Source organism: Pagrus pagrus (assembly GCF_965226575.1).
Source record: "Pagrus pagrus genome assembly, chromosome: 6".
Taxonomy (NCBI): Eukaryota; Metazoa; Chordata; class Actinopteri; order Spariformes; family Sparidae; genus Pagrus; species Pagrus pagrus.
The window spans coordinates 27,286,386-27,313,972 of record NC_140190.1 but is presented as its reverse complement, the minus strand read 5'-3'; the positions used below and the strand labels follow the sequence as shown (position 1 = coordinate 27,313,972).

At 39.4% G+C, this 27,587-nt stretch overlaps 1 protein-coding gene across 3 annotated transcripts; it reads right to left on the bottom strand.

The window, feature by feature from the left end:
* Positions 1-36: 36 nt before the first annotated feature.
* On the bottom strand, positions 37-27,587 carry fam102bb (family with sequence similarity 102 member Bb). 3 transcript variants are annotated; one of them, XR_014622789.1, is made up of 12 exons: positions 27,327-27,587; positions 22,066-22,186; positions 20,538-20,567; positions 20,025-20,141; positions 16,817-16,863; positions 14,987-15,081; positions 10,815-10,916; positions 9,650-9,884; positions 8,305-8,441; positions 7,278-7,347; positions 3,329-3,423; positions 37-3,061 (listed from the first exon to the last, which is right to left on the bottom strand). XR_014622789.1 is itself a non-coding variant. In XM_084355591.1 (11 exons), exons 1-11 carry the CDS (start codon positions 27,470-27,472, stop codon positions 3,381-3,383), a joined length of 1,143 nt encoding a protein of 380 aa, XP_084211717.1. In that variant the 5' UTR covers positions 27,473-27,587; the 3' UTR covers positions 37-3,380. The 3 variants fall into 3 exon arrangements, 2 of the variants coding, with proteins under 2 accessions (XP_084211717.1, XP_084211718.1); XM_084355591.1 differs by having other exon boundaries at positions 37-3,423; XM_084355592.1 differs by having other exon boundaries at positions 37-3,423; positions 10,815-10,913.

Sequence of the window (27,587 nt, the reverse complement as noted above, 5' to 3'; positions counted from 1 at the left end):
GCATCATACCCAGGCTGAAGCACAATCTACACATGCTCAAAGTTTTTAACTGTTTTATTCAACAGTGCAAGGTACACATGTGAAGCATCCAGTACACTTGTTAAGGAAGTAAATGTTGGTCTAAAGAACAAGTCTGTAACAGGTAACACTGGACAGTGTCATAACAGCGGAGGACATCACTTTACAAGAAAATACATTTTACAGTTTTATATAGACAACAGCTTCACAGAAGAGAAGAAGAAACCATGTTTGTAACAACATGTTAGGTACCAAGATGAACATACCTGTGTCACACAGGTAAAACAAGTGATTTTTATCCAAAAAAATAACACAAAAAACTGCAATAGTTGATATTTGGTAGCTGTAAAATCATACACTTACCACTGTCTTAACTATGTAGTGAGAACACTTTTGTCCAGAACAATAAAATATTTAGCAAAAATATGGCACAATATCAGCAATCAAAAAGATTCAGAAACAAAGACGATGATATCCTTCAGATGTGATTTAGCTTAGGACATTTAAACCATGCCGAAAATAAAAACATAAAATGAGAACACTGACTTACGGTTACATAATACACTGTGCAGGCATCTGCTTTTAACATGGAGTAATGACGACAAAATGATTTCCTACATGCTATATAGGCGAGCACGATTGTTCCTTCAGTGTGGACATACTCGGATTAAAAGATGGCACAATATCAAATCAGGAAAAACATGAAGATGTGCCAAGTTCTGCAAGCTAACAAAAAGGACATCTTAATCATGCAGAACATACAAACATAAAAACAGAGAACACTGACGAATAGTTAAAACACCACACACTGATGACGCTTGTGCAGATATTGATATAACATGTATATAGTTCATCTAGAAGAGGAATCATCCTACCTCTACTATGGCTTATGATGGGAGACAGAAGATTACAGATACTGTACAGTCTGCTTTCACTAGTTATAATGTGTCTAATATTCTCCTTATGCATAGGCCTGACAGTTCCCAGGTAATAACAGTATGTTGTGTACTTTGGCAGATTTGTTCAAAAACTGAATAAATTGTGCGCTTACTCTCCAATTAGGCTAGAAATGCAAGTAGTTTACATGCATGAAACCATCAGGATTTCAAAGATTTCAGCAGATTATACTTGTTGTTCTTAAATGAGATTTATTTGAAGCACTAATCATTCATTGACTTTGTTGGTTATAACACTGTTCTCTATTTGATTTGATGTAATACACACACAACTGTTACCCTGGGTCTTTTTAAAGAGTTCTGAGTATTTACTTCATGGCAGTGGATTACTTAACTAGTCCTTCACTGTACAATCTTAAATTGAAACAAGTAGGCTTCAGTTGCACATTAATGAAATTATTAGAATGTCACAGGATTTTTAAGTTGTTCACTGATGTAAGCTTCCTGGTCAACAGGACAGCGCAGGAAAGATGTAGCTTAGTTGCAAAGCGTAAGTATACAATAAGTACGTAGCTGAAACGCTGGGCATTAGATATATGCCCTCCTATAGTGATATTCATCGTAAAAGCCCCTTTTGTTTTTGGTATTTACTGCTCTACAAAGGCAGAGACCAGTAACTTACGGACGATGTGAATTTGAGAAAAAGGCTGGCAAACTGGGTGAAAGACAGATGGTGTAATATCTTTATTTTTACCTATTAGGCTGATTAATTTTACTAACCCTTACAAAAATCAAAGCTGTGTTATAGCCTACATCATACCCTTTTAAAAAAGAAAAGAAAAGAAAAGAAAAAGCAGAAACTGCACTCTGCATTTGGATGATTAGGGAGTTTGAGGAGAAACACAGTATGTACCAAGAACGAAAACGTTTTTTCAGCTGTCTTATCCTTTTAAAATAGTTTAAGAAAATATACTTTAGTTTGATAGTGTATAGGTTTCAAGGAATTAAATGTAGCTGTTTTGCTGGGTGTCTGTACATCTATTAATATATTTATATTGAAATTGATAAAATACTTTACAATTTAATACATTTAAATGTGATTTAAAAGTAGCTTAGTCCAATTGAAGCGCATACATTTCTCAAGTCTGTTACGATAGTTACCCTTTGCAGGGTTTAGCCGTGTTTTCGCCTTCTTGATGGGATTTAACTACTGCTTCATGTAGTTACTTAGAATAAGAAAATTAATTACCAAGATGTGAGTTCATCAAAATGGAATTAAATTTAATTTACAACACCTAAAAAAATCTCCTTAGCTGGGCATTTCACCAGCTAGCTTTCACTTGATGTAGTTCTTATTTAGCTCTTTGGCTGTCTCTCTGTGACAGAGTGCTGTTAATGTGACAACAGCTTCTAGAGCCGAAAGCAGTGTAGTTACTCTAAGCTGGAGTGCAATACAAAGCCATAATGTACGCACTGTTGTTGGATTATTTTTAAAGCTCCAATTTCTGGCAAACTGCAAATTTTTAAAGGATTTCTGTAACATTAAATTTGATTATATACAAGCAAAAGTAGGATTTAGGTTTTTTTTTTTTCTGTTTCGACCAAATATGCCGTTACTGTGTTTTGCCTTTGTAGAGCAGATTAATGCTGCAGGATATTCTAATACAATCCTCAGTAGTGTGCCAAACAAATAAGAACAAGGACTTTTATGATATCAAGTACGCACGTTTTTTCCCCAGTTTGTCTTTGTAAGTACCAATATAGCACTCCTTACAAGAGATCATGTCACATCTCTCCACTCATCCTCAAGATAACAGGATAACTCTTAGTACTAATAGAAGTGGTCTTACCACAGACATAAACACATTCAAACACTGTCCACGTTCACACGTCAAATAGCTCAGGTCTGATGCCTCATCTGTGTAGTAAAATATCATCTAACTGTTGTCTACAGCTTTTTAGCAGCTTATAGGCGAATATTAAATAGGACATCCTTTTAGAAAAGGTAGTCCAAAACAAACTCTGAGAGACAAAAGGAATGTATTGAAAATGCATCGCATACTCCTTTTCAGCGTAGATGATGCGCACACACAGCTCGTCCTGGTGTCCTTCATTAGAGAGAAAGTTCAATTGTTTTCTTCCAGTTCCTGACGAGGAGTGGACAGTTTCAGGTACATATATGTCATTGTTTGGAACAATCTGGTCAATGTTTCATTTGTTTGTATTTTTAACTGAGAGAACTGTCCACCTCTCACTCTTAAAAATCTAACAGGGGAGCTACAGTGTCGTGTAGGAGATATGAACACAGGAGGGTGCTGTTGTAACGTCGACTGTTCAGAGTGCTCATGTCAGACACTGCTGATCAGGTATAGTGTGTGCTGTAGGAATGCAGATTGAAATAGACACAGCCTTACATCCAGTTTTTTCATGTAAGCAGTGTGAGTCCACCTGTGAGAGACTGCAGGTCTAACGCTTAATCACCACCTGCTCGTACGCTCCAGCACCAACCCTAGGAGGACAAGAAGACACAACATGAGCAATACAATATAATAACTGGCTCACATATGAGACAGTACAGCTGACAATTTACAACACATATTATTCCCTCTTTACTCTACTGGTTGCTATAGGCTCCATGAAGGCAGCGTTTCCATCAAGATTGGATGGAATTGGGATGACGATAGAAGATATAAGGGAGTAGATGAGTGATTTCACCGAATGTGTATCGCAGGTGGAATTGCGAGTATCAAGCACCGAAGATGAAGTAGTTAGCCTGCAAGCTAAAGTATGGACACTGGAGTCAAAAAGTGAGATGATGGAGAGTAAGCTTTTGGACTTGGAAACCAGGTCGCGGTCAAACAAAGTGAGACTGGTGGGCCTGCCGGAAAGCGCAGCGGGACAAGACCCATGTTCCTCCTTGGAGAAGTGGATCCCAGAGGCATTAGATGCTATGAACGGGCACACTGCATCGGACCGATGAGAGACACCAAGGCGCCACCGAGGACACTTATAATGAAGTTTGTCAGCTACAAGGGCAAGCAAGCAATTATGGCTGATACAAGGGCTAAAAAAGACATTTGTTACAAGTACCAACAGGTAAGGTTTTATTCAGACTTGGCTACGAGACTTCGCCAACTGAGGAAACAATTCGACCTGGTCCGCCAGGAAATGCGCAACCGAGGGATCTGACACAGAGCTATTCACCCTGCAAGACTGTTGGTAACACACAAAGATCGACGCAGATCTTCAAAACTCTGGCCGAAGCACAGGAGTTTATTGATTGATTTATTGATATTGATTGACATGCACCACCCATCGAAACACTGTTGTGGACCAAGTACACCCCCTCATCACAACAACACTACCCGATGGCAGTGGCCCCCCAGCAGGACAATGTGCCCTGACACACTGCAAAAACTGCTCAGGAACAGCTCAAGGAACACAATAAAGAACCCAAGGTGTTGACCGGGCCTCCAAATTCCCCAGATCCCAATCTGATCGAGCACCTGTAAGACGTGCTGGAGGAGGTCTGACCCATCGAGGCCCAACCCCCAACATACAGGACCCAGAGGATCCACTATAAAACGCCCTGGTGCCAGACGCCGCAGGACACCCTCAGAGGTCTTAAGTCCATGTCTTGACAGGTCAGAACTGTTTTGGCTGCACAAGAGGAACCTTCACAATATTAGGCAGGTGGTCATAATATTATGCCTGAACGGTGTATAAGACTGTTACAAGCGGTAACAGTCTTATATGTTACCGCACAGTCTTTTAGATGAAGACTGTAAAGTTACTAGAAGGAGGTGGCAGGGTCGTGTTTTCACAGCATCATCCCATCCAGGGCAAAAGGTGTTAAGACTCTATTTTACAATGGTTTACAATGTCCAAACATTGTGTGGTACTACTGGGCAGTGCAGGTGAGATCTATTATGTTTTATTTTTCAAAAAATGATTCTCCTCACTGGGCCGCAATGAAATCTCATGATTTACATTTACCTCTTCCCTTATACTTATACTCAGACACACAAAAAACTACAGAAACAAACTAATTTCACAGATCAGATAATATGATGTCTTTTGAGGAGCTGAGATCTAAATTTAACCTTGATATTAAACTCTTCTTCAATCAACTTCAGGTTAAAAATGTTGTTAAAGTGAATCAAAATAATATGCTTACCAGACCCTTACACTTAGTAAATGATAAAGCTCAGATATGGTACCCTTTCTCAAACTGTCTTTTACCATCACTTTTTCTGTTATCTCACTCATCTGAAGATTGACGGCACAGGTTCAATGCCTGGAAAGAAAAATTTAAATTTCGAATGGAGATTGGATAGTAGCATGTGGTAATGCTCATAAAATGTCAATAAATACACGTCTTAAACTAATACAGTATAAATGGTTAATGTGGTCATATGTGACGCCAGTGGATTAAAATCGATACAATAAAAACATACCAGACATATGCACAAAATGTATGGAGACTACAGGAACATTGTTTCACTGTATTTGGCAATGCTGAAGTATTCAAACCTTTTGGAAGGAGGTAAGAGCTATAACAGAGAAGATCATTCCAAAACAAATATTACTAGACCCTAATTTTTCTGCTGGGCTTATATCCAGAGAAACATAATATTAGCAAAAAGCAACAAACATTTATAGATCACAGCTTGCGTTACGCTAAAAAATTGATTGCAGATTCCGAGCATGTATAAATTATTTATTTTTTCTAAATACTTGTTGTACTTTGCATCTACTGGAGCATGTTAACAGACTCACAATTATAATGCTAACATGCTGATATTTAGCAAGTACAATGGTTACCCACTTAACCATCTTAGTTTAGCATTTGAACATGCTAACATTTGCAGGTATTTAGTCATAATACATAACTTTTTCCTGATGACGGCCGTGGATGGAAAATTAAGGGACCACCCAAATGATTACAATTCATCCTGAGGGGGGCATAGATGTGTGCACAGAACTGTCCAGGGAATCTATACAATAGTTCTTAGACATTCACTCGAAACCAAAAATGCCAACCTAATGGTGATGACCTGATGGGAAAGGTTTGTACAAATATAATGGCTGTTCATCTAATAGTTATTGATGTGTGGTTGAACCTTCTACTCTTGCAATCACCTCCAACGTCTCTCTCCATCATCTATAAAGTAGAGGTCAACTGATGGTGGATTTTTAAAGGGTGATATAATAACTATAGAAGGAAAAAGCTGATAGCTGATTAATGGTGATTATTTGTTATTGGTGAAAGCTGGAGAGGCACAACATAGAATATTGAAAAGTTACTGTGAAACAAGGACTTTATAAAGCTGGTAAAATAGAGTAACTTTAGAGATGTGCAGGAGACAGTCTTTAATTTGAGTTTGAAAGCTGGCAGTAGCTGTCTGTTTGATATCAAGACACAAAATCTGGAAACGTGTGATTTAGTGGTTTACATCATTGGAATCTGTTCTATGTACAATGGACGATGTGCTGTTCTGTGGCCAGGATTACTTCTGCGGGGCGTCCTGTTACATTGTTAAATACCATTCTTACAAATCATTAATGTTTTCGCATATTCCCGGGGTAAGGAGGTTCCTAAAGTGTGCGATATAATTTCATGAGTGAATGGATAGTCACATGGCTGGATTATTTGGAAGAGAGAACGCCACATTGGTAAGTACAGTATTAAGTGACGTAACGTTAACAGAATAGTTTCTTTTTCCTGCCTGCCTTCAGTGCCCTGTCCCTATCGTGGACAAGTCAAGACTAGATAACCTGAAAACAGGTCAAATGAGAGAGGTCTGGCTATGCAAGACTAAATATGACTTGAATGCCACACTTGTCAGCCTCAGGTAAAATCAGCTGTTCCAGCATTTAACGTTACCTCGGGACTGCAAAGATTTAACAGTAGTGCCATATTTACTAACCCTATCGCAAGAGTAATGTGTGGAAGGTATTTCATGGAGTGGAGAATTACTTTATAAAAAAAAATATCTCTGATGTAATGCTATTCTCGTTTAGTCTACATTGAAAAACGTGACATTAATTAAAGTCTGTTGTGCATGTATGGCTGCTGCATGTCTAACGTTAACGTACAGCAGTGACCTGTCTGTGCCAATTTATTTACTTTAGATTAAGAGGGAGATTAAGAGGATTTAGATATTTTCAGCAGAAGTGGCCCTCAAATGCTGAGGATTGACTCAGCATAACCTCCCCACAGTTGGTGGAGGCTGCGCAGCCATCGGCTACTATCAGAACCAAGTTCAGCCCGTAACAACAGTTTGTAAAAGGTCCTATTGTTGACTTCTACTATGAAGAACAAATCATTCAATAAGACTTAAGTGAATGTCCTCAGCTCACCTGGTGGGAAGGTGATGGCTTCCAAGGGCTGTACTTCCCCCAGGGCCAACAAATAGACGCAAGCCTTCCTCTGAAACAGACACAGTTGTAGTAACGTGGTCAGTACAGAGAGCAACCACAGCCTCCTGTGTAATTCTTGTCATGAGGAGCAGCCAGTTGCTAGGCAATCTAAAAATAATCATGTATTGACAGAAGCATTCTTTTCCTAGCTTTGAGCTGGATGAGACCTTGGAAAGAAAGAAAATGCCCTACTCCTCAAAGTACAGACTGACTCATCGGGTAATGTAATACTGTGGAGTTAATTATTGTGTTGTCCAAAATGGCTGTGAGATGTATACAAGTGAACAACATGTTTTTGTTCATTTGTAAAGCTGATATGATTCGTACATTTATAATTTGACGGTCAGAAAATAAGTTGGCAACTTGTCATAATTTAATTGTTGTTTGAGTCAAATTTCAAGTAAAAATCAAATATCAGCTGATATCAGCTTCCTAAATGTGAACATTTTCTGCCTTTCTTTCTTGTATATCACTGTATAGTTGGTCAAACAAAAAGAGACATTTTAAAATCTCACTTTGGGCTATGGGGAATTTGGATGGGCATTTATTATTATTATTTTATAAGTAGATTTATCAAGAAAATAATCGATAGGTAAATAAAATGATGGGATAAGTGTTGACGTTAAGTATATAAACAATGTGAATCACAAATTCCCAGAGCACAAGCTAACATTTTCAACAAGTACTCACTTTACAATTAAAACAGAGAAACGCAGCCAGCCTTCACATTGGAGAAGCTGGAACCAGAAAATGTGTAATTCACAATTACTTCTACAGAACAGTTTTAAAATGGTAACTGATTAACGTCCTGTCCATCATGTAATGGATTATAATTTCTACTATAGTGTATGATAATAAAGTTGAATTTTATAATTTTAACCTTTCCTTGAAGAGACGAAATTAAATGTATACAATGGTCATAAACATGGTCATTCTAGACATCTGTTTCCCTGGATGAGTAGCCTACCTTCAGTACTAGAGTCCAGTAGACTGGGTGTAAAGTCTTGACTTTGGAGAATCTTCTCCACAACGTCGTCAGCATCCACCCGTGTGTCGTCCATTCTCTTCAGCTGAGACTCCATAGAGTCCTGCTTCACTGGGTGTCTGAGAAGAGGATAAAGGAAAGTCAGTTTGTGTCTGTTTGACCACTAATGGCTTCCACCACAAACTTAAGATGCTGTTTCTTTCTCATATTGAATCTGATAATCTCTGTTAGCAGGCAGACAATGGAGACTAAAGCTGTTAGCAGTAGTTTCATATTTACATCCACAGATATAAGAGTGGTGCCTTTTTCTAATCTAACTCAAAAAGAATGTGAAAAACTGTGGAACTATTCCTTCAAAAACCTTAAAGTAATTTCTTGATAAAGTAAAACATGCTGCAATGTCTGATGTAATAATGACAAGAGACCTACATGACAGAATGCAGGTAAAGTTCTTAAAACCATCCCCAGTCTTGAGTTTGGGGAGGTTGATTCATGGTTGGATATGTTTAGACCCCACAAACACAATGACTAACATTTTTATAAATACAAAGAGCCCCTGTTGACCACCACATAATAAACCCAGATACTTTTCGGCTGCTCTGGTTCGTAGCTGTTTCCTCAAATGTGACAAAGGTATCAGGTGTGATGTTGGTCTTTCTTAAGCCGGACCCTCCCCACGCCCACTATGTCACAGTATAGAGTGTAATTCTGCTTGAAGTCAGACTGGCAGCTCAATGAAGCACCTTTCATTGAGGTGTAGGGCAGCTGCATGCATCGGAACAAACTTCCCTCTCTCTCTGTGGAAACGGGAACTATTATACTTTTTTGTAACCATGGTTTCATAATCAGCATCCTTTGGAAGCTGCATTTCTTTGCAAAAATGTTAGCAACTGTCCCTGTAAGTATCCAACACTTCAATGTCTGTTTTAGGTTGAGCAGTTTACGTCTGTAGTAGTTGCACAAACGTACAAATGATGGAGTGTTTTCTTTGACAAACACATCACGCAACTGCACAGTAAGTCAGCATTGTTGTAGACATCAGCTTTGGGAGCGTTTTATAACCCACATCCACTCCAGGCTAATTGGTTTGGGACTGCACTTAATGTGGCAGACCCTCCACGTGGAAACACAGTGGAAGTGTGTGGGGAGAGGGTGTAGGGGTGGTTTCAGAAAGGCCCTAGAATAACTTACTGCCACTCTATTTGATTTGACTTGCTGACTGGTTTCTGTTCATCAAATGGGGCTATAACAATGATGACATCTGTATGTACTTTTCATAAATTACATTTCCGTATGCTCCCTACTTGCCAAATAAATTAAGAATCACCTGTTGAGTCGTTCACACGATGAGGCACTCCGTACTGGTGTACCCGTTGGGTTGCTAGTGGTGGCTGCGGGGACTGGGTGTTCAGGTAGAGCAGGACAGGGTCTGGGTTCTCTGTCCCGGTCCTCGCTGGGCTCCGGGATGCTGCCGATGCCCGTTGAAGTGCTGCCCACTGAATGGTTCCGTCGGTGGCTGAACTCTGACATGCTGGAGGAGCGGGAGTGACCTGTGCTGTAGCCTAAGAGATGGGTAATGGTTTCATTTAATAATATAGATAACAGTTCTTAAACCGCAGATACATTTTTAACATTACAGATTTATGGAGCAATACTCTAATCTGCATTTAAACATTAATGACAGAGGATCAATTTAATATGCAGATAAAAACTCCAATAATTGCTTTACTAATGGAAAACACTCCTAGGAGGAGATACAGATTTACAGTCTAATGTCTGAATTAAAACATTGATTCATAAATGATTGTGAATTAATGTTAATATACAGTATTTTTTTCCTCGCAAAAATCATTTTGCTGTTCTGCCGAGCAGATTTGTCAAGCAGTGTGTTAAAAGATTTAAAGCAGTGCAGTGACACACACACTGACATGCTCTTAGTGTCTGCAGGAAGCCATTTCCAGCAAGACACGTCTCAGGGCATCAGTTCACTACAGCCATGGAAGAGCAAACTTCCCACACACTAATATGTGGTTCAGATAAATCTATCAAGAGTTATATGTGGCAGGAAGTACACTTTCAAATTCAGAATTAAAGGGTCATTAGAGCTGTTCTCAGTGCATCTCTCCACTTCCTCCGATCTTTTATTACAGTCATCTGATCTGCCTTTAATGGAAACTCGAGCCTCAGATTTGGCCTGCTATGGTGGAGTTTCACTGGAAAATAATTTTATCACTTCCTTTCTCCTTAGTCAAACGCTTTGCTCTGTTTGACCTCACACACATTATCTCCAGTAGAATGATTGTAGGAAAGCAAAAGATAAGTGTTATTTAGTAAAGGCTGGCAGTCTGTCACTCACCAAGCCAGCTTGGACAACTATATATACATTATATCTGCAAAAATGGTCAGACTGATTTCCATCCATCCTTGTTAGGTCAAGAACAGGAAATCAGAACAAAAATCTTTCACATTTTCTGTACCTGTGTTGCCCCTACCTGAGAGTTTGGACTGTTGGCTGGCATAGCTGGATGTTCGGGAGTGGCAGCTGCCCCCGAGATCGTCAGAAACAACTGGACACTTCCCTTCTCGACTCTCTGCTAGAAGAGAAAAAACAAAAGAAAAGACAGTCAGGTCTTAAAGCTCTACAAAAGTCTGTTCTGTTGCAAAAACCTACCATCATTTCAGTAAAAACACTACATGTACAGCTTTTCTTATGCCTCCTCATACAGTATAGTCAGAGAGAAACTGGTGCCAAAGCACTAAACCTGTAGAGGCCCACTCTGTTTACTTACCATGGCTCATTCTAAGCTCAACATACCAGATTTAATTGTGGTATGGATTGTGTTTTTGTGAATGAAAGCAGGAGTAGCTGAACAACGTGACTGTGGTCGATTGTGCTCAACCAAAATTTCAACAGCAACACAGTAAAAATCTGAAAAACGCAGCACCTCCCTGCACCACATTCATTCTTTAAATGGTCAATTATTTGTGTCAACATACTTCACTCTTCCTTGCAGATTACACAGACAAGACCAGAAATGTGCTCTATGAAGCACGTGTTTATATGAATAAGATCTCTGTGTAGGTTTCAACTGAGACCACAGACACAGACCTGGTTTCTGCAATGTTACATGGCAACCAAAATAGTGTATCTATATTGTGTACAACATAGATTTTTTTTTTAATGGCTGTTGTTGCTTATTTCTGCCAATAGACAACAGTTCCAACAACAGAGAAAACCTCTCTCTGCCTCCCACACGCTGTCCTTTAGTACAACATAATGAGCAAGTTGGAAAGTATCTGGACACAGCAATAGTTCTGCCTGGGTTGTGGCAAAGATAAACACATTAGAAGACTGGCTGGGAATCACAGGGTAGCTTCTCATTCAATACTATTACATATGATGAAGTATGGGAGCTGAGCAGAGGTGGTTAAACAATAATCTACTATAAATAATGCGCCTGTTACACTAAAACATGTAGGAAAAAGTAACCTAAAAAAGCAGTTTTAGGACATTTTGGACATGTAAGATGAAACGGTATGTACAATAGTTTCTTAAGTTTGAGTCTTTTTTACCCACCAAAATGTGTGCCACCATTTTAATGTCAAGTAGCCAAACTAACAAAAGGCTGAGCTGCCAGACAGTAAAAGTTCAGAGTTCAAGTGTCTGCAGAAGAGGGAGAAAAGGCCCCTGTCTCTGCGACACAGGAGAAAATAGCAACTTTATCTGAAGATATGAGCTGATACTGCTCGGTGGGTCAAAAATGACCCCGCTATTGTTTTTTTTCTCCAATATTTTGGGGATGTAAATATGTTATATTTACATCCCCAAAAATCTATTTTTTTTATATACCTCTCAAATGATAAAGAAAAGAAGGTCACAAAAAGTGTCAAGTGTGTTTAATAGTCATAATAGCTTACTTCTATGTAAATAAACCAGTGTGCAATGATCTTGGCCAGAAACAGGTAGTGTGAAATGCTATTTTTAAACAGACAACTGTATTGCTTTCTGTTTTCCTCAGAGTGAGAACTACCAATGACGCAGGACAAAACATGAGTTTAATCATTCATTTAGTCTATCATGGAGATGTATAAGTAGATAGAAATGGTGCCAGGCTCATTTTCCCGGGAGTTTTCATGCCTCGTGGCAGACAAAATTGCAGAGGTAAAGCAATGTTAATGGGGAACAAAACTTATTAGTAGTTTTTAGGCTTATTAGTATTCTACAGCCATTACATTGTGCATTCAACTTTAATTTCAAAATACGTTAAAGCAAACAAAAAAGCAAATAATTACAAAGACTTGTAATCTTTATAATTCTTGGTTAGAATTCCAGTAATTATTTTGTGCAAAATTCAAAGATCCCATTTATTTATTATCAACAGAATCTACTGATTCCAGTTCTAATACAGGTCACTTTCACCCATTTATGGAAGCTTGTTGACTCCACTGGAGACCCTATGCAGGGTTGACACATTATCTCATGAGATAAATTGTCCTGTTCATACTTGTCTTGGAGGATTAGCATACATAACTAAAACACAAAGTCATCTACAAAATAATACATCATAATTGCTCATAATATAAAAAACCTCTCATTTGATCTGATACTGCTCACACACATGAAACACACCAGCACATACACTGTAAACATGCACAGCCATGATGATGCTGATGGGAAAGAGCATTGTCTTCAGCAGACGAATACACACGTGGTGTACACATGCAAACACACAAACCCCCTAGACGGGCTTGCACACAGTCCTATTTTTAACCATGTTAGAGCCCACAGGGTCAGAGCAGATTGTAGCTAATCTAAAAGAGAACCAGTTTAAATTATACATGCACTACACTCTGAAGCTTCTAGGAGGAGCAGGCATTGCAATGTTTCACACATGAACACACACACACAGAACAAGAGTGAGGGGGGTGAAACAGGAATGAAATGTAGCAGATGTGGGGCAGTTGCAGGAATAATATTTTCATAATGCTGGATCATAGATAAATTGCAGTCATGTGAAGTATGATTACATCATGCTGGAGAGACATGAGTGCAGATCAATATCCGAAGCATAATTAATTAACCTGTGAATTAGGAAACAAAAAAAAAAGAGGCTGATTTTATAAAGTTGGAATAACTTCATGACAGCATTTTCAAATTGATGCTCATCTTGATGTGTTCAAAATGTTCTTTATTTCTGTTTATTAAATGTTGTGAACTGTATTAAAGGTATTATCTTCAGTGTAGGAGTTATTAGACATTACAGGCACAAAATATCATACTGGATAACTGTCTGAACCTCATGGTGAAATGTGAAAAACCTACAAAAAACAAATACAATTTAATCTAATATTTTATTAATCTAACTAATTTTAATCTAATGTCATCTCTGCCACAGGCATTATTGTACGAGTGTTAGCAATGATGTAGTTAAATATCACAAAAATATCACATCCAGTTGATTGTTATGCATGTGAGCATCTTGTCCCAAAACTAGAATTTAATTTGATTTAATTTATTTAATTTCATTTTATGGAACTGAGTAAACAGTAATAGTTTGATGCAAAGTGCTGTAAAAGATCGTCATACATTTTGCCGCTGAAATCACACTGCAGAGTTAAAATGGCGGTAAGGAACTTGAACAAATAGGCTCATGTCAAGCAGGTTATACTGAACAAAAATATTTTTGAGCTCTTAATATTGGTAACTGCCTCAATTTATTTATCTATTTTTATGTTATTATTGATTTCAAAAGTTTATATATGATAGTGTTTTGAGAACTTGTTACTGTTATCCCGTATGACATTTTGACCGGTGTCGTCATAATTTTCTCATTTAAAACAATTAGAATACGTTGTTTAAAATAAGAGTTCTGTTGTAATAAATATCATCCTCATATAAGATTATACTACTTTGATGTGTTTCTTACCCAATTTAATTTCTGGTAGATTTGAAAATCTAAATCATTACTGTGGTGAAATGTGTCAAGGAGGCAAGTAAATCAGAGATTATGTTACAGTTCATTTAGTAAGTGCTGGAGATTCTCTTGTTGTGGCAGAACTGTAATGAAGCAATTATTTATCAAATATAACAGAGCACTCTATCCAAAATTACTACTTACAATAAATGATACCCCCCAGTACTCTGAATTTGCCCAGTAAATTTGAATTATAACCATTCTAAGATTATAAGGGTAACTAAATACTTTTAATTTAATTACTTTAAATCTATCAATTTGTTTGCATTAATGTTGGTTCGATCTTCTAGCTACATAGCCACATATAGCTGAAATTGATGCTGCAATAACAACAGATGAGGTGATGTTGAGCAACTCCACTCATGCACAGAGAGCTTACACAACTATGCAGATGGGACCCAAGCAAAATGAAAAATCAGTTTCAGCCTTGTGATTTCAAGCTAAAATGTTGGGAGAGTTATTAGGGAGGTATGATATCCATATAATTCCTTCATAAATCTAAACCAATTTTTAGCAGGAACATGACATAACAAAGGAGAGCTGATCAGAGAACCAGTGCCTAATAAGAAAGTGGAATACAACTCCAGAGCGAAGACTGTGTGCTCTTTCAGTTGTCTGTAAATGTTTGTAAAAGCCAGTGGGATGACTAAGCAGAGCAGAGGAGTGTAATGTGGCGTGATTGGTCTCACCAGAACAGCCTTTCTGTGAGTCCCCTCCCCTCCTCTCCTCCAGCAGGCTCTCTCCATCACTCTGGATCCCGATCACTGTGGCTGTGGAGGGAGGCCTGATGACAGAGGAGAGACAATGAGACCTTTTTTCTCCTTTCTTGTATTTCATTGTGTTCATCATTCAAATCATACTTAAGAAAGACATTACTACAAAGCAAGTGAGAAAGAAAAAAAAACAGTGAGACATTAAGGAAGAGATGATTAAAACATTAATCAAGGGAAATACCATAATGTTATTTCACAAAATATTAGCATTCAGAATGCAGGCTAAAAGTAAAGGTACAGTACTGAGATACTCAGCATTTAAATACATGTTGGAATTCAAGATGCAGATTTTGGCATAAACATACAGGCTACTGAATATTTTTTAGGTCAAATTTTGCCCTCGGGTTCTGCAGCATTTCATTCTCTGAACGTATGTATGTGACTTGTACTTTCACTGAAAAACTATATTTCAAATCACAGAAGCTGCAATTAAAGGTTAAATCTGTGACAAAACAGCTTTATAATGAAGTACTGTAGCGCTAGTACAAATCCAAAAACCCTTTCCATCTAATCCTGAATAATACCATAATATCTGTCAAAATAACGACAATATATATTTTTTTTTTTTACCATTTTTTGCAGCCCTAAGAACTAGTATGACAACTTATAGTATATCATTCCCCAGATGATATCAATGCTTTTGCCATGGGAAAGTTATTATGCAAGTTATTTAGGCTTGCATAATACTGTGTCATTTTGTTCCCATGAAACTTTTCCAAGTCTCACAAAGCAAAGTGTTGACAGATGTCAATGCCACACCTACAGCAGCTTTCTTGGAAGTGCTCCCAAACAAATGAAGTCAGCAGCAGATCTGATGACAAAATTATGACACATAGTACAGAATGATTTTTATAGTAGATTTATTTAGGGTTTCTTTTTTTTAGTAATTGACACACTGGTGCTTAATCTACAGATGTTCTGAAAGAACAAAGAAGAGATAGCTTTAAATGACAGTCCGGTCCAGGTCAGGAAAAAGCAGCTGGTTGGTGTGGGTTTCTTAAAGAATAAGTTCACCCAAAAATTAAAAAATTAAAAATATAGTCACAAAACATTTCTAGAGCATCATATCGAAACAGTGTTGCAGCATTCGCCTGAACAACTGGAGTAGATGGGGCCTTGTTTTAAAACATAAACATAAAACAAAGAAAATGGCTCCATACAGCTCTTCCAGCGTATTCCAAGTCTCCGTAAGCCCCAAGATCCGAAACTGGTTTCAAAAGACATTAGGCCCCTTTCTGAAGCTGAAATCTGCGTCGAGGGTGTAAACACAGTCAGTTCAAATCGATTTGGGATCTCGGGTCTATCAGCGACTTGGATAACGATCTTGATTGAGCCATTTTATGGGGTTTTTCGGTTGGTCCCCAGTCACTTCAGTCGTTTTTGTTTTGCTGTGAAGCTCCACAAATGTTTCTGTGGACTACAAAAGTTCACTTGACTTTTCCATTAGCAAAAATGGGGAGGAGATAATGCCTGAACTTTCTTTTTTGGGGGAACTTCTTCGAGGGGTTTGTAAATATCCAAATCTGAGCAGGTTCAGTGTCGAACACATTCATTCACAAGCTTTTTCAGTAAACAAACATATGGAATTGAATGGTCTTCCAATCTGAATGAGATCATATGGTTAAGTCTCTTGAATGACTTAACAAGTCAGCTAACACCAACCCTGACTGGCTTCATACAGTACGAACTGCTGACCAAAGCAGATTTAGCACCATATTTAAATTCAATAATATTACTTTAACTTACGTTTTAAAACAGGGATCCCCAGACATGAGCTGTGTACTGATGATAACCTAAGAAAGGAAAAAGAGGCTTGTTAATTGATTCAGGTTTGAATTACCCTGACGGTTTCCATTTGCTAGTTTTCTATGTATTACAAAAGGAAAGGTGTTTTGGTTCAAGCATAGTTGTACTTAACAGAAATCATACATGCAAATCCAAAAGTTAATGAAGCACACCCTAATGAGCTCAAAATGTTGAGGAGATTTTTCTGTTTTTCTTTTTGGTTCATTAGTTTTGTCAAAAATAAGGGAGTGTGCTGATTGATGAAATTAAGAAGACAATGGCTGAGGCCTAATCATGAGGATCGTTTATTCCCATGCTCGGGGGGACTCCAACAGGAAATATCGTTGCTGTTAACAAAAGGGGCAATACAGATTGTACCTCCAGAGCAGAGCCAATGTGGCTTCTACTCAAGGTATTTCCTCATGCCAAAAAAAGGGGGGGACTGGGCTCCGCCAAATCCTTGACCTACAGGCCCTGAACAGACACCTCAGGTCTTACAGGTTCAGAATGTTGACACACACTGCCCTGCTGCAAATTGTGCGCCTAGGCAACTGGTTCACTTCAGTCAACCTGAAGGACGCATATTTTCCACATACCTATATATGCTCCTCACAGGAAGTACCTGAGATTTGCCTTCCAGGGCACAACCTATGAGTATATGGTCCTGTCGTTAGGGCTCTCTTTGAGCCCTCGAGTGTATGTCAAGTGCACAGAGACAGCTATTGCACTCCTCAGGAAGCAGGGCATATGCATAGCCACATACTTTGATTGGCTGCAGAGTCCAGTCGGGGCGCTGCAGAACACATAGTTGCTCCTGCTGCACCTGGAGAGCTTAGGTTCAGAGTGAATCAGGAAAAGAGTATCCTGACTCCCAATTGGAGAATCTCTTTCATTGGCCTGACCCTGGGAAAGTTGTTACCCTTCAGAACATGCCTACGGCTGCTGGGACTGATGGCATCAGCTATAGCTGTCATCCCCTTAGGTCGTCTATACATGAGAGGCTTTCAACGTTGGGTCGCATCCCTCAGACTGGACTGCTCAAGTCATGGGCATCGTCACGTGAGGGTTTTGGTGGATTGTGTGGCAGCACTTCATCAGTGGAAGCACCCCGTTTTTTTTGAGACGGGATTTCAATGGGACCTGTCCTAGCCAGGAAGGTGATCACCACGGACACATCACTGCAGGGGTGGGAAGCCACCCATGAGGGCAGTATTGTGAACGGGGTGTGGGGTCCTCACCTGCGTGTCACCCACATAAATTGCCTGGAGCTCCTGGCAGTATCCCCTGGCGCTGAGGCACTTTCTTCCCTTCATAAGGGGTCACCATGTACGGTCAGACAATACGACTGTGGTAACATACATCAGCCGTGCACACACTGGCTCGCAGACTGATTTTCTGGAGTAGTGTGCACCTCCTGTCACGGAGAGAGAGAGAGAGAGAGACTTTTTTCCAGAGGCAATCCTCTTTATTGGGAATAGAAACTCCTCCAGATGTGATCAGTCAGATTTGGGCATGCTACGGTCGCCCCAATGTTGATCTGTATGCCTCGAGTGAGACGCTCATTGTCCCATGTCCTTCTCCCTGAGAGATCTGGATGCACCATTGGGGATAGATGCGAAAGAGGGGCTTATCACTCATCCTGAAAGCTCCTCATTGGCCAGCGAAGCACTGGCTGGCAGACATCAGCCAGTTCCTGTACGACCAGCCATGGCCACTCCCTCTACGTAGAGACCTGCTATCACAGGGAGGGGAGATATTTCATCCTCACAGAGTGGTTAGCACTCTGGGTTTGGCCCGTGAAAGGCTGAACCTGGATGCGGTTGGACTCCCACAGAGCATCATTACAACCATTCAGAGTGCAAGAGCTTTTTCTACCAGGTCACTATATGACAGTAAATGGCTTGTGTCTGAAGACTGGTGTTCAAGGTCATAGGAGGTGCCTTTCCAGTGCTCGGTGCCAGTAATTCTCATTTTTCTCCAAGACTTACTGGAAAGGGGCAAAGCCTTCGCCACAGTTGGCTGCCATTGCAGCATGCCATGTGGGTTTTGATGGTCAGGCTGTGGGGCAACATCCCCTCGTCAGCCGTTTTATGAATAGTGCCCGTCATCTGTGGCCAGCATCCAAACAGCTCACTCCATCGTGGGATTTGTCAACTGTTTTGGATGCACTGTCTCACCCCCCTTTTGACCCTTTGGATCAGGTGGATCTGAAAGTGCTCTCACTTAAGACTGCTCTTTTGCTGGCACTGGCATCTGCAAAGCAGGTCAGCGATGTTCATGCATTTTCTGTGCAAACTGACAGTCTTCAGTTTGCCACAGGGGACACTTGTGTTGTGTTACAGCCTAATCTGGCCTTTAGATCAAAGAACCCTGGTCTAGTATGTCTTCCCCTTGACATAGCAGCTTTTTCAACCTCCATTCTCCTCAGAGCAGGAGAGTTTACAAACATTGTGCCCTGTGTGTGCATTACGCATGTATGTGGACAAAACGCAGTGGTCCCTGGGCCCTGTTTAGAGGCATCTATCCAGGACATATGTTTGGTGGCCAGTTGGGCTTCACCTTACACCTTTGCAAGGTTCTATGCACTGGATGTCACTGTGCTCCCTTTTGCTCACACCATGCTTAGTGTTGGCTCCTCCGGGGGTCATGGTTTGTCAGCCTAATGATTGGCAATTGGTAACCCTGGTTCTCTGATAACATGAGTGAGGTATCTCACCAGACCACCCTCCTTGTGTGAAGCGAAGAAGAGGTGTGCTTATTTTGAATGAACTGATGACTATGCATCACCCTCTTTTATAGGGAGAGGATGTCCCTCCTCTTGATGCAGTCATCACGACTGCCAGCCAATGTGACTGGTGTAACGAAATTGGGCTTCTGAGGACTACGCAGAAGAGCGTACCCCCATAGTGAGATACCTCACTCATGTTATCAGACAACCACGGTTACCTTTGTAACCTAAAGTTTTTATTTGGATACCATCTAATGGACTACTGGGAACCCAGCCATTGTTGTCGTAAGCAATCCTTGATGTTTATACAAAAACATTTTGCATGCCTTACTGCTAGTTGAGAAAAATACCAGGGATGGTTTGTATTCAAAACACAAAGGTATCCTCCTCACACAGTCAAATCAATTTGGTGTGGCTGCTTCACCTGAGCTTCAATGTTACCTTGAGAATGGAGTTATCCTGGCGAGTATTTTTGGTATCGTAGCCTTCCAGCAGACATCTGCGGGTTGTATTCCCTGAGCCAGCAAACTCTGCTAAATTCAGATCTGCAAAACCAAGCTGAAGGAGAAAGAATGACAATGGATGAACTTTGTTTTCTCTCAGGAGACTCATGTTTTGCCCAGTCAGCACAATATGACAGTCTGAATGTAAAATGACAGCGGTCAGAGGATGAGAGAAAACTTCAAACTTAATTTATTCTTCTGCAATCTTAATATTTGGGAGAAAAAGCTTTTTTGTAGTCGAGGAAGTCCACGAGAGGAGGTTCAACTACTTAGTAAATAATAAGTATCAAACAGTGACATAATGAGTTAACCCGCAGGCAGTGACGGCCATCTGTTTGCTATGGGCTTACATGGCTATCTACATAAATATGGCTGATTACTGTAAATCTAGGTGACCTGGAGTTTCGCTTAGGGGATGGGGGTTGGATAACATAAGTATGTGAGGATTTACCTTTGCATATGCCTTCCCACCTTTCAGCTCCTGGAAAATAGAAGCATAAACATTTACATTTTAATACACATAACTAAATAAAGTTTAAAATGCTATAGTCATGCTTAACTTAGTCATAGGTTGAAAACATTGCATTGGTGATCACCACCTGCTCATCCAATGTGTTTGAGACTTATTTGAGTTTCAATATATTTGGAAGAGAAAAGAAAGTTTATTAAATTGTTTTGGCTCTGTACAAATCAAAGTGAAGAGACAGATTCATAATCACAGTCCTGGTACTGTATGGGAATACCGAAAACTTTTTTCAGGATGGTTATCATACTGTGAAAATTGTATATAGTGTAACCATAACTGTAACATTAAAATATCACAAATATAACAACAAAAATTGTATAAAAGTTGATGATTTGAGTCATTGGTCGAGAAGACCCGGTGTTGGCCTGTATTTTGTAAGTTGAATCCCTGAATGTTTTTTTGTTTTTTAGCTGCGTCACTGCACACAGCAATGCAGGAGCAGCAGCGTTGCATGCTGTAAACTTTACAAACTGAGTCTCAAATGGCCACAAAACTAACTGTGATGAAAACAGATGAGCTAAGAGAAGCATGGCGCCGAAATGCCTAAGGCAGGGTCCGACATCTCTTCTCTGGTGATGACTGTCTGAAGTCTTTTGAACAACTTTTGAACCAGACAGTGGTAGAAACCCTCTCTTCTGCTGTCTACTGTGATCGACTCTTCAGCTGCCCAGCCGGAGAGATGCTACGTAGTGCGTTTGGATTTTTATAACTGAACTACGAGCAGGATGCACACTTTTCCTTTCTCTGACTGTGGGAAAATCTGATGTTTTCACATTGCAGATGACAAAAAAAGTCATTTTGAGATGCTTAGGCTCAGCCCTAGCTCTAACACCAAGCAAGAGACAACTGCTTAAAATGTCCAATACCAAAATACTGGTTAAAGGGGCCACCATAAAGGCAAAATAACATAGGCTTTTCTGGGTTCTATATATGACATGCTTTGTGTCCTAAAACAAAAATGGCATGACACCCCAGAAATAGCTTGCAGAGACAAGATGGATGCACAAGATCCATTTTACCAGGAAGGTTTATTTAAGTGTTTTATCTTATATATCCATAAAAATATGCAACAATACATAATCAAATATCATGAACGCAAAAGGATGAGTGGCAAAAGATTTCACAGTGATGAGTCTGTTTCCTTCTGAATGCTGTGCTTGCTGACTTTGCTGCTGTTTTAGAGTTCACATTTCACTCTCAAGTTTCAATTTACCACATAAAAGCCTACGTAACCAATACCAGAATTTAAGCCGGGTACAGCAATTTTATTCGCAAGGATAAGACTCTCCTCTCCTGTCCCTCTCCTCTCCAGCCTTGTGCTTACACTGACAAGAACAATAACCTTTATTTTCACATAAAACCCTTGTCTGAGCTATGCACTATGTATATACACACTATGTAGGTATATCTATATTTTAAGTCTGAAATGGAGCTCAGTAGCTGCATACTGTACCTTTCTGACAGACACACGGCACACACAAGGGTCCAGTACACCTGTCCCTGCATTGGCACTCATCTTGCAGGGGAAAGAGAACCGTTTCCTCCATCGAACACAGTTGGCTTGCACTGGCTCCCTGTAAGAAGAAACCACAAAGACTTAGACCGTCTTGAAGCACTCTGAGACCACAACATGCAGCGCCACAACAAATGCATGATATCTGATCTTTCAAAGGCTAATAATAGATAATAAATAATGCTTTCAGGTTCAGCTGAGGAGGGACTAATGCAGGATTTAGGATTTCACTCCTCATGTAGCTCATCATTTGTACAGCTGAAGAGCTGCTTCATTTCCTTTGTAGTTTGGATAACTCACATTATAAACACTCATTAGCTGTTTGGCTTGGTACCAGAATCAAATACAATAAAATCAAAATGTGTCTGTAGAACTGGGTATTGGAAACCTCTCAAATACAAATATTTTCTGGTTTCTTCATGCCTTCACGACAGTAAACTGAATATGTTTGGGTTGTGTACAAAACAACACATTTAAGCACATTACCATGGGACATTAACATTTAATGGACAGACAACTGATCAATTGATCAAGAATATAATTGAAGATTTATCGATCATGAAAAATAACAGTTTGCAGCCCTAATTAAAAATCAAATATCTGATCAGTTTAATAATCTTGTTTATTACCTCCACCAATCGTGTCTGTTTGTTGTTTGGTTTGTCAGCAGGATTACACAAAAACTACTGAACAGATTTCCACGAAACTTGGATGGAGGATGGGTCTCAGCCCAAGAAAGACTCAACTCTTGGTGCTGATCCAGACAAAGAATTTTTTCTCACTTTCTTAAATACTGCAAGATAGGCTGTTTTCCAGTTTTGTCAATTTCTTGGGGGAATAATGCATGGATCTTGATGAAAATTTTAAGGCAGCTAGTATCTATAAGTGAGCGCAGAGGAGGACTGTTGAGCCCTGGCAGAGTTATGTGCTCTACTGAGTGCCATTCTGGTTTATTCTTTGATTTAGTGTTAACAGATTTTTTTTTTTTAAATTGACTCCATTGTATGAAGGAGAAGTCTTTGTATGGTGGATTCTACACCAAATGTAACATTTGTAAAATACAAAATGGTTTTGGAAAGAAATGTTTCAACTCTTAAAAGCATGCTTTTATAAAATATTTTGTAACTGTACCAACAAAAAAAAAAAAAATTGTATTGGAAGTGTAATCAAATTATAAGCAACATCCAACCCTACTCATGCAGCATTAGTCACAACCATACAAACTGCTGTCAGACAACAATGATTTGACTGGCAAATTTCTTTGGGTCGAGAACCACTGACTTCCTGCTTTGTCACTTGTTTTTTGCTGGCCTGATCACATCACCTGTCTGTGGAAGCGCAATTTCATTTCATTAATTTTAATATCACTATTACATAACAATGAAAACCACTTAGGTTGAATGACTACTGGATTAACTATCATCACATCTCTTCCCTGCTTAAGGCTACTGATTCAAGTTGCCAATACAAGCTTATGTGCTAAGCCTCTGATTTTTCTGGCCACTTAAAAAAGAAGCTAATTACAGTCACAGTCCTGTTTTCACCTATTCATTCATTTGATGGCTGAATCCAAAGATTACGCCGGTATGTGAAGCTCGTATTGGCATGAGAATAATAGAGAAACACGTGTGCACACATCCTCAGCCAACAACTAGAGGTTAAAATGAGAGTGAGGTGTAGCCGTCTCTTAGTGAAAGGATGAGATCGAGTGAAAGAGAAAAGCGTGTGTGCGTGGGCAGCATTACGATACCCCAGATGGCCTCTCTTTCACTGGCGTCCTCTCCTCTCCCACTCACCTAACCAACTCCCTTCTGTTAAGACACCCTGCATGCCATTCATTTAGATTTTATTTGCTGGATTTGAATGCAAACAGAGCTGATGGTTTTCCTCACTAAACCAGTACACATCACAATAACGCATCAAATTATGACATATTGACATGAGCTTCCAACTGCAGCACTGACAAAAAGAGACAACGAGTGAAGGATAAAGACAGAAATGTTGTCGTGCAACATGAGCGTTGATGACATAAGACTTAAACCATTAACAGGGTGTGCAGATTCCCGTTAAGACGGTTAAGACTGACCGTTAAACAGGCTTGTGTTATGCACTGTATCTCTGCCTCACTATAAATAAAAAAGCAGCAGATGCGTGACCAATGTTTTACAAACACTGACTTCATTCCTGAGGCTGATACATTTCCGAGAGTGAACTCCCTGAGTCGGAGAGGGAACTCCCAGCCAGCTGGACACAGTGTGTGCTTTGGGATTTCTTGCTAGATTGCATGTACCGTAGCTCACATCACTTCTCAGCTCAGCAAAATACTATTAGTGAGTGTGACTAAGTCTGCTTTAAAGCACAAGTTGTCTCTCTCATCTCTGTACATGGGTCAGCTATCTTGTTAAACTACTGCTCTCCTTTCAAAGGCAGCTGCAGCATAAACTCTCTCACAAATGCACTGTCACACAGAAAACTCATCTTTTTGACATTTCTTGGATCGATGCAATGTTTTCCTGTTCCTTGCAGCAATACAAAGACTGTCATCGAGAAATGTTCTTTCAAAAAAGTAAATTTATATAACAAGGGAAACTTGTTTTGGGCAGAAACAATGGTGCACTCCCAGTGACAAGCCACACCAAAGGAAAAGAAAAGCTCATGAAACAACAATCCTCACTTCCCTTACACTCACAGTTGGGATCAGTCAAAAGAGTGTCAGAGGAAACATATTTTAAGGGGTCAACAGATCAAACTGCTGCGGAAAAAATCTAATTTAACGACACTCAGGATAGAAATTCTGCAAGCTAAAATATTTCAGAGCCAGAACAGGATGTTTTACTTTGAATCTCAACCATATGAGCTTCATCGTCTGAGTAATGGGATTAAAGAACATCTCACGGTGTTACAAAGACAATTGTTGCTATATTAAAATGACCTTAATGCCGTGACCTTAAAGGCATCGTGATTCACGTCCAACACATTTAGACATTTTATAAGAGCTACTTACTGTAGAGCAAACAGAGGCCTTGTTATATAACAGGGCCAAGCAATCTAATCTCTACAGCCTCACTCCAAAACAAATGCTTTTCCGGTAGAAAGCAGTCTAATTAATGAGTGAAAACCCAACAGGTTTCAGAGGAGATGACTGTCAATAACAGCATTACCATGCCAGTGCTGTGGACCGCAGAGTGACCCTGAGTAACAGGCATACAGTGATGTGCTTTCATGGCCAACTATTTAGTATCCCATCTTCTATTTCTCTTTAACAATCATAGCAGTGCAAACATATAACCATAATCTGTAAAGCACCACATTTCTGTCGTCTGACACATAGTTTTCACTTTGTCCATTCAACTAAACCAGACAATATTTCCAGCTAGAGGTTAGGGCAGGGCAATATATCATCATTAAACAATTAGTGTGAGATACTGTAAGACGATAAATCATTCAATCAATCACCTTAGATTTTGGATATCGTTATATTGCATGAGTGTTGTCTTTTCCTGGTTTTAAAGGCTGCATTACAGTAAACTCTGATCTTACCCGCCTGTTCTACTCTAAAGTACCAATAGTCTTCCCTTCAAAATCAATAGAGGTATTTTGTCAAAAATACTGTGACATTTATGAAGTGCTTCTGAAGAGATTTCAAAACATCATGATGAATAACATGTATTGTGATGCAGCATTAAAATATTGGGATATTATTTTAAGGCCATAACAGCCAGCCCTACTAGAGGTGAAACAATTATATGATCAACCAGTTACTCTATTGACAGAAATTAATCTACTCATCAGCAGAACACCAAATATGCACTGGCTCCAGCTTCAACTCAAATTCCACATGGGAATATTTAAAAACAAATGGAATATCTTTGGATTTTGGTCCAAAACTGTTAAATGGTAAGTAGCTTGACAGAATATGAATCAGCAACAATTTTGATAATCTAATAATCATTTTCAAGCAAAAAAGCCAAATATTGCATTCAAGTTAAATGGTTGTAAGGATCTCCTGCTTTACTTTGTCTCTTTATGCAGTAGTAAATAAATAATCTTTAGGTTGGACAAAATAAAAAAAATAAAAAAACGTAATTTTCACTTTTCTGACATTTTATGTCTCATTTACTACCTACTCTCTCATTTGCAGTACTTGCTTTTTCCTTTGTATAAGGCGACAAATGATAAAAGCCACTTTAACTGTAATTTATAAGTGAAAAACTACTTTCTTGCTTGTCGAAACTTGAAAGCAATAATAGCATTGTCATGACACTGCTGTGGACTACAGCACAACCAGTATATGAGTTTGCTGATATACTGTATCACAGATATGTCAGTAACAACGATATGTTGTCTGATATCTGTCGATTAGGGATCAAACTTTTAGGCAATTTTTTTAATCGATAGTTTAGTTAGATAGTACACCGACATCTTTTTTTTTTTTTTTACCACTGACATGATATCTATGTTTGATACTAAATCATAGTATTATCACAGATTATTATATAACAAAAATCTCATTGTGATGACTATGTTGTTGTCATCTATCACACAGAAATGACTTGGAAAAGCATTATTGCCCTACTGCAGCTGACTTTTGGAGGTTTACAACTCTGCACTGTCCTTACATTTGCCTGATCAGATAATCAATGACAGATTGATTAAGCAGACAGTCAAGACACCTTCCTTCTACTTCAATGATAATTTTATGGCCAAACAGGGGCCATAGACAACGCAGAACATACCGGTAAGTGACTCTATTGATCTGGGAGCAATGGATAGAGGAGTCGTATTCAGCTCTGTGGCAGTTATGTGTCAAATCAATTCAAAGAAATCAATTCCACAACCAGCGAGGAAGTTAGCTTGTGAAATGCAACCAGATGTCGCCTCGAAAATGAAAACTAGTTAATGTATATTACAGAGCATGCTAATGTGTGTTTTGTCCAGTGAATGCTAACAATTCTGTCATGAAACAGTCAGTTTAAATGGCTCTAACTGGAGGGGACGGTGAGTTTAAACATCCAGAAACACCGTTATAGTGTCAAACCACTGATTGACGTTAGCTAGTTTCAAACGTTACTCATATAGCCTGTTAGCTGGTTAGCTAATAACGTAACGCTGTAGGCAAACACTCCTGAAATGATTTAACCTGTGAGATAGAAGACAGTAAATTCAGTCTCCGTGACTGTGTTCAGACCGAACATCCTCACCGTGAAGACTCCTCGGAGAACCCGCCGTCCAGCAGTCTGACTTTACAAAAGAGGACACCGTTAACAAAGGGGACCGAGGAGAGCTCGTCCAGTTCAAAATCCACCTTGAACTTGAATTTCTTCTTTTTCATCATCATTAAATCCATAAACAGATTCAGTACTGTCGAGAAGATGCTCTAATCTCGCCCGTCGCTGACATTACAGCCCATTGTGTGGTGGTACAGATACAGTGTTGTGCTGCGGGAGGATGGTGAAGCTGCT